The sequence below is a fragment of the Sapajus apella genome, unplaced genomic scaffold (genome assembly GCF_009761245.1).
Source record: "Sapajus apella isolate SASKATOON/1434 unplaced genomic scaffold, GSC_monkey_1.0 scaffold21, whole genome shotgun sequence".
Classification (NCBI taxonomy): domain Eukaryota; kingdom Metazoa; phylum Chordata; class Mammalia; order Primates; family Cebidae; genus Sapajus; species Sapajus apella.
Genome location: NW_022436961.1, coordinates 27,842,014 through 27,855,140, shown reverse-complemented (window position 1 = coordinate 27,855,140; position 13,127 = coordinate 27,842,014). Strand labels below are relative to the sequence as shown.

The 13,127-nt window shown below is 42.5% G+C and overlaps 1 protein-coding gene across 1 annotated transcript in view; it reads right to left on the bottom strand.

The window, feature by feature from the left end:
* Window positions 1-13,127, bottom strand: part of DOCK5 (dedicator of cytokinesis 5) — a 219,585-nt gene that overhangs the window by 119,812 nt on the left and 86,646 nt on the right. Inside the window, exon 5 of the mRNA XM_032288556.1 lies at window positions 12,315-12,411. Coding sequence (XP_032144447.1) covers window positions 12,315-12,411 — 97 coding nt within the window. The remainder of the gene's footprint in view (window positions 1-12,314; window positions 12,412-13,127) is intronic.

The following is a 13,127-nucleotide window of genomic DNA, read 5'->3' as shown; positions in this document are numbered from 1 at the left end:
AGTGCAGTGACACAATCTCGGTTCACTGCAACCTCCACCTCCCAGGTTCAAGAGATTCTCCTGCCTCAGCCTCACGAACAGCTGGGACTCCATGTGTGGGCCACCACGCCCAGCTACTTTTTGCATTTTTAGTAGAGACGGGGTTTTATCATGTTGGCTGGTCTCGAACTCCTGACCACAAGTGATCCACCTGCCTCAGTCTCCCAAAGTGCTGGGATTATAGGTGTGAGCAACTGTGCCTGGCCTGATTCTTTATAAGGTGTTATTTAATCAATCAGTTGTGTCATACAGTCAGCTGCATGAATCCAAGGATTTTTTAAAAATACATTAATAGGGATGGCTTTGTCCCGAGCCATTTCTACACCCTCCCCTCTTGCAACTGTGGAAGCCGGTGATCACAGGGTGGAACAATGGGTCATAAATCACAAACATATCAAATCATCCACGTACCCCAAAACTCTAGCCATGCCCTTCCTGGGTTTAAAGCCCTCCAGCCACAGTGGATCACACGCGATCCTTCCATATCTTGACTTTTACGCACATTCCCAGCTGCATTTCACACCAGTCTCCACCCCAACCATCTACGTTCCCTTCCATGCAAAGCCACGTCCATTTCTCTCTGAGGCTCCAGATCCTCCCAATATGTTATTTCGCCTTTGGCTCTCTTCCTCCAAACCTACCCCCACCCCTATCCTTTTCTGGCTCGCACTACACCCTCTGCCAACTGGTAATTGTGACTTCTTCAGTCTCAACTTACATGTGTCTACCTTGAAACTTTAACTTCAGGTTAGTGGTCCCACCTTCAGTGCCCAGAATTTGGTCCCATGATAGCAAGGAGAACCCTGGGTTACACCGGCTCATCTGCCTCCCCACTTAGCTGGTAGGCTCTTACAGGACAGACAGCTTGTTCATTTGTGTGTCCCTAGTATATAGCTGGTACAAGTAGGCGTTCTAGCAAATGTACTAAATGAGTGAATTATGAATAGAGAAATAATTATAATTTCAGAGATAAGAAACACTAGACAATATAATTTAAAATATTATTTTCAAGTCCCCATTTCCCCAGACAATTGTTAGCCCATTCACATGAAACTGTTAATCTTGGTTTCATTAGTGACTTACTGTAACCAAGTAAATTACCTTACCATAACTAATCATCTATTTTTCAATCATTTTAAGAATCAATCACTTTATATCTAAGCCATCACAACCTTCTAAATCATGCTTGTCCAAACTGCGGCCCCGGGCGGCTTTGAATGCAGCCCAACACCACTTTGTAAACGTTCTTAAAACATTATCATATTTTTTTGCAATTTTTGTTTCTCAGCTCATCAGCTATCATTCGCGTTAGTATATCTCATGTGTCGCCCAAGACAATTCTTCTTCCAGTGTGGTCCAGGGAAGCCAAACGATTGAATATCCCTGATCTAAATGATTGATTACTTCATTTTAATTTTTTTTTTTTCTTTTTTTGTGAGACAAAGTTTCCCTCTTGTTGTCCAGGCTGGAGTGCAATGGCATGACCTTGGCTCACCACAACCTTCACCTCCTAGGTTCAAGCGATTCTCCTGTCTGTCTCCCAAGTAGCTGGGATTAAAGGCATATGCCACCACGCCTGGCTAATTTAGTATTTTTAGTAGAGATGGGGTTTCTCCATGTTGGTCATGCTGGTCGCAAACTCCCGACCTCAGGTGATCCGCCTGCCTCGGCCTCCCAAAGTGCTGGGAATAGAGGCATGAGCCAACTCATCTGGCCTGTATTAATTTTTTTTTTTAAGTCACTGAGCATCCACTATGTACTGGTTATAAAGTTCCTGCCCTCAAGGATCTAACATTCTAGACAAGGAAAGACAGTTTATATATAAATAAGTTTATATTATATATATTAATATTAATAATATAATACATATGAGTATTTTGGATGTATATTATAAAAATATGTTACATATTAAGTAAATACATACCCTATATGCTATAACATATTATAACATATATAACATATCATCATATATGTTATAACAGATACGGTATATATTTATATATACCCTACTATATTTTATATATAATATATACACACACGAGATAATTTTTGATAATGAAAAGTGCAAGAAGAAAAATAAATACGGCAATCTTACATATACGGGGAAGGGTGTTACTTTAGGTAGTGTTCAGAGAAAAGTCTTTTGTATATCTCTTTTGAGGTAAGTTAGTTAAATAAAATCCCACAGAATTCCACTCAATCCACATATAGTATGAATCCATTTCTTTCTTCTTTATAGTTTAAAGTCATAATATAGTTAGTTAATGATATGCTTTGAAATTATTAGAAAGCATTCTTCTTATCTGCTATAAAAATAAGGCACACTGGCTGGGCATGGTGGCTCACGTCTGTAATCCCAGCACTTTGGGAGCCAGAGGCAAGAGGATCACTTGAGCCTAGGAGTTTGAGACCAGCCTGGGCAACACAGTGAGATCTTGTTTCTGTGAAACAAACAACAAAACCCAAAAAACAACACACACACACACACACACACACACACACACACACACACACACACACAGAGATGCTGACAGTTGTACAATGTTCTCCAGCGATGTTCTTCTATAACGATCCCAAGGACAGAGATGCCTACACCCAAGTATCGACTAGAAACAGGCTGAAAACATCCAAAATACTCCTTAACAAAGAATAAATGAGGAGGGAAGAGCCCTAGGTATAAAGTAGGGGGTAATGAACAAAACAGAGATTAGCAGAGTGTGATAAAACCCTAACAGTGGTTCAAAGTCCTCTAGCAACACAAAGGAAAGAGATGAAGAATCCATTTCTCTGTGATTACAATATGCTCTCTTAACACCACTGATCTTACAAAACAAAGAAAGCAAAGCATGTTTAAAATTCTAAAACTATCTACATTTACTGCTTTGAGCATTTTCTTAATTGCGTCTTCCTCATCCGCCAGTCTGTAGTAAAACATAAAAACGAGGCTTTTAAAGATATTATTTTTAATAAGCAAAGGTAAAAACCCTGCTCTTCCCCTTCAAAATCCTATATAAAATGTTTCCATTTATTTTCTTCAAAATTGGAAAAAGAAGTGGGTAATTAAGCCTACCAGCTTTTGCCTTTCAAAACTGCTAGGCAAAAAGAGTCTCTGTTTTTCTTTCTTGCAATGCATTTGTCCACTCTTAGCTATTTAAAATGTTTTCTAATGTTAAGATATTGCTTCTCATAATATGGTAGAGAAGGGGTTCAAAGGCTCAGAGGATCCTCTGTGTGAGACAGCGCTTTGTTTGGGGCATATGTGCACAAGTTCTTAGTCTCAATTATATTAGACACTATCCGTGGCAATTTAATTATTGCCTGTCCATACCAGCCTTGTCTGCCAAGTTCTTCCCCCAAGGAAGGATGAAGAGAGCCATTCTTCCTTGTGCCAAGTGAGTTATGTATAGACAAGCTAGAACACACCAAAGGAAGCAATTTCCCCATTTACTTCAAGGAGGTGGACTTTGTTGCCACATTCCTAAGAGCGTTCTAAGCAAGATGTTTTGCATAATAGCTGGTCCCTAACACTTCATGAGTTTTGGAGGAAGCATATAAGGACAAGTGAAGAGAAAAGCAAACACTCAACAAAAGAACATGGGCTGGCCAGGCACGGTGTCTCACGCCTATAGTCCCAGCACTATGGGAGGCCAAGACGGGTGGATCACCTGAGGTCAGGAGTTTAAGACCAGCCTTACCATAAGGGCGAAACCCCGACTCTACTAAAAATACAAAAATTAGCTGGGTGTGGTGGTGGGCACCTGTAATCCCAGTTACTCAAGAGGCTGAGGCAGGAGAATCACTTGAACCTGGGAGGCAGAGGTTGCAGTGAGCTGAGATTGTGGCATTGCACTCCAGCCTCGGTGACAAGAGCGAAATTTCATCTCAAAAAAACAAAAAAATAAAAAAATATATGGGCTAAGCTCCTCTGAGGCTCTATTTTCTCTCCAGTTGTCCTCCGTTCTTTCTCTTCTGATCCTACACTGGCCAGGCCTGCCTCTTGCAAAAGCCTTCTCGGTTATCTCTCGTCTCCATTCAGCCTTTTCTGCACTATCAGCCATTGTCACATCATCCAAGAATTTCTATGACCCTCTCCACAAAAGACAGCACAATCCTAAAACAATAGGGACTCAAAAACAAACTTTGACCTCTCAAATTTAAAATAACACTCTATAATACTCTGCTTTCAATTTGAGTGAAGAAAGACTCCACAAAATAAGTGAATCTAAATTTTTTTTAAGATAGCAAAGACATTTCTGCATTTGCTTAGAATAAATTCTCTCTTTTCTACTTGTAGCTACCTGAGGCCTCAAGGCCTCAATTTTTATAGTTTTAGTCCAGATATTTATACCTTTTTTTTTTTTTCCCCTGAAATGTAGTCTCACTCTGTTGCCCAAGGTGGAGTGCTGTAACACAATCTCAGCTCACAGCAACTTCTGCCTTCCAGGTTCAAGTGATTCTCCTGCCTCAGCCTCCCAAGTAGCTGGAATCGCAGGCCACCACACCAGGTTAATTTTTGTATTTTTAGTAGAGACTGGGTTTCACCATGTTGACCAGGCTGGTCTTGAACACCTGAGCCTAAGTGATCCTCCCGCCTCAGCCTCACGATGTTTATAACTTTTTTCTCCTTTTTTTTTTTTTAGAATATCTAGAGATAAACACAAAGTCACAAGAAAAACAGCTTTGCCTTCAATACTGAGCGGAAAGCAGGGGTCATTCATTGAGTATTACAGAAATTTGAGGAGCCATTTCGATAATGGCCCCGCTGCACTGGGTGTCAGAAAACCTGGACTCTATTCTTCATTTTCCCAGGGACTGCGGATCCGAGGCCTGGGAAGAATGGTTCGTAACAATAACCTTAGCACTTTGTGAGGCTGCGGTGAGAGGACTGCTTGAGCCCAGGAGTTTGAGACCTGCCTGGACCAAAGACTCTGTCTCTACAAAATGGCAAGACTCTGTCTCTACAAAAAATAAAAAATTAGCCATATGTGGCAATGCACACCTGTGGTCCCAGCTACTGAGGGGGCTGAGGTGGGAAGATCGCTTGAGCCTGGGAGTTTGAGGCTACAGTGAACTGTGATTGTACTGCTGTTCTCCTGCCTGGGTGGCAGAATGAGACCCTATCTCTGAAACAAAAAACAGAAAAACAGTGCAGACCACAGTCAAAAACCCTTTCTCTGGTCTTCTACCATTCAGTGTATAAAAGGATTGATATTCACTCTGTTCACCAACCTTTCGTCTGCCATGCAGATTTTATGACTTAGAGAGAAACAGCCTTGGCTGAAAGTATGGGTGCTTGGCCTCTAGCTCGAATTCTATCATTAACTTGCTATGTGGCTTTGGGCAAATTATTCCCTTTAGAGTAAACTCATCTGTAAAAAAAAAAAAAAATAGACTGGCACTAAAATCCATTCCCAGGATAAGCGTCTTTGAGTCTCTGACTGAGACATTAAACTCAATTACTCTTCCCCGGCAACTTCCTGACTGACTGCATCTGATTCAGATCATCTCACTCCTCACTCCCTTGCATACTCGGTTGGAGCTGAAACAAATTTTCGTGGTGCAGAGCTCTTTGCAATCAACATGCCTTTTCCACGTAGCTACAACACCTGGGTCCAGATAGGGTGTTTTGGTCCTTCTGTGTTCTTGAGCTACACTGACTCCAGGGACCCTGGGAAGAAGAGAATTCCCACTGCTCCAGACAGGTTTCCTATCCATTCTACCGCCTTTTCTCTGTGTCAGATAAAAGCAAAAGCTGTCTGGGCGCGGTGGCTCATGCCTGTAATCCCAGTACTTTGGGAAGCCAAGGCGGGTGGATTACGAGGTCAGGAGTTTGAGACCAGCCTGGCCAACACAGTGAAACCCCATAGCTGAGCATGATGGCAGACATCTATAGTCCCAGCTATTCAGATGGCTGAGGCAGGAGAATCACTTGAAGCCGGGAGACAGAGGTTGGTTGCAGTGAGCTGAGATTGCACCACTGAAGTCCAGCCTGGGCAACAGTGCAAGACTCCTTCTCAAAAAAAAAAAAAAAAAAAAAAAAAAAGCACAGTCTGACTAGCAAAGGTCTGATTTTTAAAGAAACCATTCAAGTTAAAAGCCATTTTTGCCTCCAGAAGGAACAGAAATCCTAAAAGCCAGGCAACCAGGTCAGAGGAAGTCAAAACTGGAAAAATGTTCAAAGCCCCTGCCCATGTCTGGGGCCTGTCAGTCAGTCCCATGCCGTATCTTGGCTCTCTTGTTAGAGCCACAGGGAAGCCGGGCTTGCAACTCCCAGGTAAAATGCCCTGACAAGAGGACAACGTTTGCTATGGGAATTTTCTGTCCTTGGTAATAAGCAATGAGATGCTGGTTTCAAACCATGAGACCAGCTTAATTATACTTCAGAACTTATGTTCCAGCAGCCGGTCATAACCACCAGTTCAACGAGATTAGACTTGAGCAGCTTTAAACCGCCTGGATATGCGATGATGAAAAAAAAGGGCCATTCATTGTGCTCTGCAAGGTCCCCCACTCCTACCCTAGTTACAGGCACTTTTTCTGCTCCTGAGTTTTCCAGAACTATAGACTGGCACAGGGTTCTTTATTGCTGGCAAATTTTAAATGAGGGGAGAGCAGTCCTTTCTACAAACCACATTTAGCAAATAGATTCACTTGATTCGCTGGACACAGTGGCTCACACCTGTATTCCAGCACTTTGGGAGGCCAAGATAGGTAGATTGCCTGAAGTCAGGAGTTTGAGACCAGCCTGGCCAACGTGGTGAAATCCCTTTTGTCATAAAAATACCCACGCCTTCTGCCCAAAGCTGCAAGAAGGGGAATAACCACAGTAGGTGACTAACTGTACCCTTACATGACCTCAAGGCCAATGTCACTAAATCTTCTAGTGTGATCCAGCTCTTTTCTCACACTTCTCATTATCAATCAGCTCTTTCTAGGAACAGAGTTGTGAGGGGTTAGTCAGGGACTATCTTGTATTGACCACAGTGTGACAGGTACTGGGTTTTATACAGATTATCCCACTAAAGTCTTACAGTAAGTTTGCAAGGCATATAGTACATAAAATCCCCACTTTAGAGAAGACACAAAAACTTAAGGAGATCAAGGGACTTGTCTTAGGCACAGGATCAGCTAGCAGCCTTCTGCATCCAAGTTCTTTCTGTTTGGGTTTGTTTATTTTCAGGAACTATTACTGGGTTTGTTATTTTTTCTGAATATAAAAGTGCAAACCCAGTGAGGGAGAAGCCAGAACTTAAGAACCAGTCGGCCTGTGTGACTCCAACGTCCAAGGTCCTGGCACGTCACCAGGTGGCCTCCTTGGTCAGTGCTTCCTCCTTTCCTGAAAAACCACGAGAGACATATCCAGTGACCAGCTCCAACTGAGGCACAGCCATATAGGGAAAGCCCATCAGAAACTGCTATAACTTTGCAGTTTCTCTGCATTTGGGAATGATCCAAGCCTCCTGGACTTGAATTGAAACCAAGCAGGTTCTCTACATATGGTGAGAAATTTAGCTCACTGCTGAGTGCTCAAGGCCACTCTGCCTATGACGATTGTTCCAAAGGAAGTGGCCTTGGATAAGCGGCCATGCAGAAGGGATCTTCAGAGTCTCCGGCAGGCAGTCGGATGACAGGGGAGCTATGCCAAGGCTTCCCAGGGGGAGGGTGTCCAGAATGGCTACTGTTTCCAGCTAAGATAATATCAAAGCACATGCTCCCATTGGCAGAGTCCTTGACAGTCTTGTCAGCAGCACAGATCACAGCCGTTCTCTCTTTCTGTACTCTGACAGTTCTATGAGGCCAACAAGGCAGCTTTTACATCAGCTTTTGCAGAGGAACCACATCCAGCAGGCTTGAGGTGTTCAAGTGACTTGCCGAAGACCACAGAGCTGGTTAGGACGGGGGCTGCAGAGGACACCCAGCTTCCCAATTGCTGTGCCAGTGTCTGCCTCCTAAAGCCCACCTCCTCTCCTGAGCATAAGGGCAACACTCACTGGGGAAGATAATCCAAGAGAAAATAATAATAATATACCAAAGGAACAGAGGGACCGTGGGAGGAGTCATCTCTTCTATTCTGGATAAGTGGGGTCATTTCTGCTCCCGTGTACACACTCTCGTCCCCTTTAAGACATATTTATGATTATTCTACATGGTTACCATATAACTGCTAAAAGTAAATAACAGCTAGACAAATATTTTTCCTTTCTAGAATAATCACCAGGGTCTAATCTGGTTACTGGATTGCATTTTCCCCCTCATATGAGACTGTGGATCCATAACGTACATTTCTGGTGAACTCAGACTGAAAAGAACAGAACAAGGAAATACACTATAGAAATATGGGATTTCTAACACATCACAGGTGTCTTTTTTTGTTTTAGAAAGCGTCTCACTCTGTCACCCAGGCTGGAGTGCAGTGGTACAATCACGGCTCACTGCAGCTTCGACCTCTGGAGCTCAAGTGATCCATCTCAGCCTTCTGAGTAGCTGAGATTACAGGTGTGTGCCACCGTGCCTGGATAATTTTTGAATTTTTGTAGAGATAGGGCTTGCTATGTCACCCAGGCTGGCCTCAAACTTCTGAACTCAAATAATCTCCCAGGCTTGATCTCCTAAATGGATGCGATTACAGGTATGAGTCACTATGCTGGCCACAGGTGTCTTTAAAGACATCAAACAGTGCCTGGTGTTGTAATCTACAGGGGGAAATGCAAGAGCAAAATAATACAAGTATTGATACATACTAGCAAAATCTGTATTTATCTTTACATGTACTAAAGGAACTTACAGGATCAGAAGGTAAAAACATCGACAAAACCATATGGCGGGTGAAAGGAGGTGGGACATGAAAACTAGAGATTTGCATACTTTTTACTTGTTTCCCAGTGAAACATAATATTGAGGTTTGCTACTCTGATACAGAAATTTTTCAGTAACAAGTTCAGAAATTCTGCCTGAAGTGAACTGTCAATGGTTTAGCATGGGACAGGAAAAAGAAAGAGAAAGCCACAATTAACACTAGCTGCAATTACTTTTGCATGAACCTTAATAACAAATCTTAGTGGATGGATTATTCCATAGTAGATGAGCACGTATCAAAAGCAGAAGCGGGTTTCTTAGTCCTATCAACTGATTGAGAATTCCTACAATGAATGTCTTTTAGTCAATCAACAGCAGCTATAAGACATTTTAAAGTATGCACAATTACTAAAATAATTATGTTATTAGGTATCTACATTAAAATAAGAAATGTGCTGCCCTTGAAGAGGGGATGGCTTTTTTATATATATATATTTATATTTATATATATATATATATATATTTATATATATATATGTATATTTATGATTGCATTTTAGGTTTTGGGGTACATGTGAAGAACATGCAGGATTGTTGCATAGGTACATACATGGCAATGTGGTTTGCTGCCTTCCTCCCCATCACCTATATTTGGTTTTTCTTTTTTAACCAAATTCTGCTACTACAATATGAAACTCTCCCACCTAGGAAATGCTCAACAAGATCTTATCACCTTTAACTACTAAGACATTTTGGCAGCCAAAATACAAGAGTCCTAATTCTTCATCCCCATTCACTTATTTTATTTTTTATTTTTTGAGATGGAGTTGTACTCTTGTCTCACAGGCTGGATGATAATGGCATGATCTCAGCTCACTGCAACCTCTGCCTCCTGAGTTTAAGAGATTCTCCTGCCCCAGACTCCCCAGTAGCTGCAATTACAGGCACAAGCCACCATACCCTGCTAATTTTTATATTTTTAGTAGAGACAGGGTTTCACCATGTTGGACAGGCTGATCTCAAACTCCTGACTTCAAATGATCTGCCTTCCATGGCCTCCCAAAGTGCTTGGGTTACAGGCATGAGCCACTGAGCCCGGCCCCCGTTCACTTCTTTCTCAGTTCTATTTAATGATTGACCTGGCACAATTACTTGTGGATGTGTAGAGGACATAGGTAATAAACTGGGCACACCAGTTGTGTTTTAGCAAGAAAAAAAGGCGGCCTCACTCATACTCCCCACTTTCATAAAAGTTTTTTTTTTTTTTAAAAACCATCCTTTCCCAATACCGATTATCTAATGCATTTCAACACTCATCAATCTGCAGAAAGAACATATTAAGGAACCAACCCACATACATGCAATTCCTCATCCATCAACCTTGTTACATCCACCAAACCAACCAATCAATAAACCAGAACCAGAGAGTACTCTCAATGTAAGTGCAAGATGATCAATGAAGGCCACAGGGCTGACAGTAGCGTCTCCATCCTCCTTGTGATTTAGGAACTTAACATGCTTTCTCTCTTCAACTAAACATAAATAGATCAAAAGATCACCTTTATTATGAGGCAGTGTGCCCCAAGGGTCAGATGATGGGTTCAGCAGTAAGTGCTTCTATGGTCCAGAGGGAAAGATTATAGATTGGTGTGTTTAGAAGATACTATGTGAAGAAGAAAGTATCGAAACAAGGTCTTGAAAGATGAGCAAGTAGAGAAATACCATGTGCTTTTCCACCAAAGGGGTTGGTGATTTCTAATGCTGCGACTAACCAAGGGAAACAACAGCCCTGAATGAAACTCAAATATCTTCCGTGAACTCTTAGAAGTTATGCTAAAATGAGCCTTTGATTATTGCCTTCAGTACTTAGGGTCTAGAGTAAGGTATTCTCAGTGACTTATTAAGATTGGCTTTTCAGAGTTAAAATGAATCAACACATGACTGAACAAAAATTTAGATAAACAAAGCCACATAAAGAAAAGAGGAGGGTTCCCAGGCTATCAACTCTTGTCTGCAACCTCTCTGAACTCATGCACACATCTAACGAGAGAAAATATATTTGCCATAGGAATTCCTGGTGAGCCACAAAAGACTGGAGCCCACTAACAGAGGCAAGACCCAGTGATGCTTAATTACAAAGGCTCCAGGCAAAGAGGCAACTTCAGAATCAACAGTCTTTGTGGGCAGGGCGCAATGGCTCATGCCTATAATCCCAACACTTTGGGAGGCCAAGGCGGGTGGATCACTTTAGGTCAGGTGTTCAAGACCAGACTGGCCAACTTGGTGAAACTCAGTCTCTACTAAAAACACACACAAAAATTAGCTGGGCATGGTGGCTTATGCCTGTAATTCCAACACTTTGGGAGGCCAAGACAAGTGGATCACTTGAGGTCAGAAGTTCAAGACCAGCCTGGCCAAAATGGTGAAACCTCGTCTCTACTAAAAAAAAAATAAATAAAAATTAATTAATTAATTAATTGGGTATGGTGGCGCACACCTGTAATCCTAGCTACTAGGGAGGCTGAAGCAGAATTGATTGAACTTGGGAGGTGGAGGCTGCAGTGAGCCAAGATCGTGCCACTGAACTCCAGTCTGGGCAACAGAGTGAGACTCTGCCTCAAAAAATAAACAAACAAACAAACATAAAAAAATAAGTCTTTGTGGATTCCAACATTAAGAAGAGACCTTTCCATGCTGGAGATGAGGCAGGCTTGCTGCCAATAAATTTTGAACATTCTTGGTCTCTTGCAACACAGCTGTTCTCGGTTTGATCCTGTTAAATGCTAGATTTCATTGGTCCTGATTCCTGTGTATAACTTGTGCTTATTGTTTATCATGGAGAGGATGCACTGGTTCCTCATAATTTCCCTGTGAACTGACACACTGTATTAGCATTCTGAGGTCAAATAGCATTGGGAGAAAGAATACTGTGAGTCTGCCCAAAAAAGGCAATTCTCAGACCACAACTTAACACTATTCAAGTTTCTGAGTCTGTAAGGTACATGAGACAAGGTAAAGAATGTCATCCTCATGTGGCTGAACCCTAAAATACTGACAAATTTCAGTCTAGTGGCATACATGAAGAAGCTAAGACCATGACTCAGGTTCCTTATTAACAAATTGATAACAATAATTGCACCTACGTTATAGAAATGTTGTGAGGATTCATAGTTTCTGGCACTTAGGAAACACTACATAAGTGTTTGCAGTGATGATTATCATTAGTACTTTCACAATCAGCATGTTTGTCACTTGAGAAAAGACTGCTAGAATGATTATGCCCACTTACTCCACTACCCGCTACCAATGACCCAGATCCGGGGAAATGAGAATCTCCTGTTTATCAGCCTTTGTGTGGTCCAGGGAAGATGCATCCCACTCCATGAAGTCAGCCAATAAGGGGCCAACACCCGGCAAAGGACCTACGGGCTGAGGATCCAGAGTGACCCTGGGGCTCCAAGCCTCAAGGGGAAACTCACCACATAGAGCTTTCGCCAGATGACAGCCCATTCTCGCAGAGTGGAAGTAAGCTCCTGCACCAGGGGGAGCTCACCAGGAATCACGGTTTCGTGCTGCCTACAAAGAACCAAACGAGGGTCACATTACCCTAGGCTGACTGGCACTGCTTTACTTGATAGGGATCAGACTCCTTAACACACAAGGATGAGAAGAAAGCTATTTGGGCATGGGGTCAGGAGTTGTGTAGGGGTCTTTATCACATCCAAGCATCTGGGCGAGGAGGAGGAGAACAAGACAGCACAGTCCTCAAAATAGGCTCAGTTCCTACAACTGAATCCCAAACTCGACCTCCCCAATTTGGATTTCTCTAGGAGGCTCAATTACTGAGCCAGGCTGGCTTCAGCAATTCTCAGATGGAAGCAAAATATGCAGCATTTTAGCTGGTTCCACCAAACAGCTGTTTCATTTGGGAGGCTGTGTGGGGAGGTATGTGTGGCACAAGTGTCCTGGGGCTGTGACTCCACCCAGGACCTGCTTAGGGCAGGGGCCAGGGTGGAAGTTGGGGATGCAGAGGCAGCACCCCTTTCTGGAATAGTCCCATGTTTTCTTCTTATCTGCAGTTTCACAACATAGAAAACGTACACTTAACAAACTCCTCGCTTATTCACAGAAGACTCACATAAAGGTAGGTACTACATTTATTCACATAAATCCTCTCTGGCATTTTTATGACTAGTAAAAAGAAAAAGGGAGAAAGCAAGAGCAAGCAAACAAATGGGAATTGGCGGTAGGGCTGCCAGACTTAATGAGGAGGAATACAGGAGGCCCAGTTA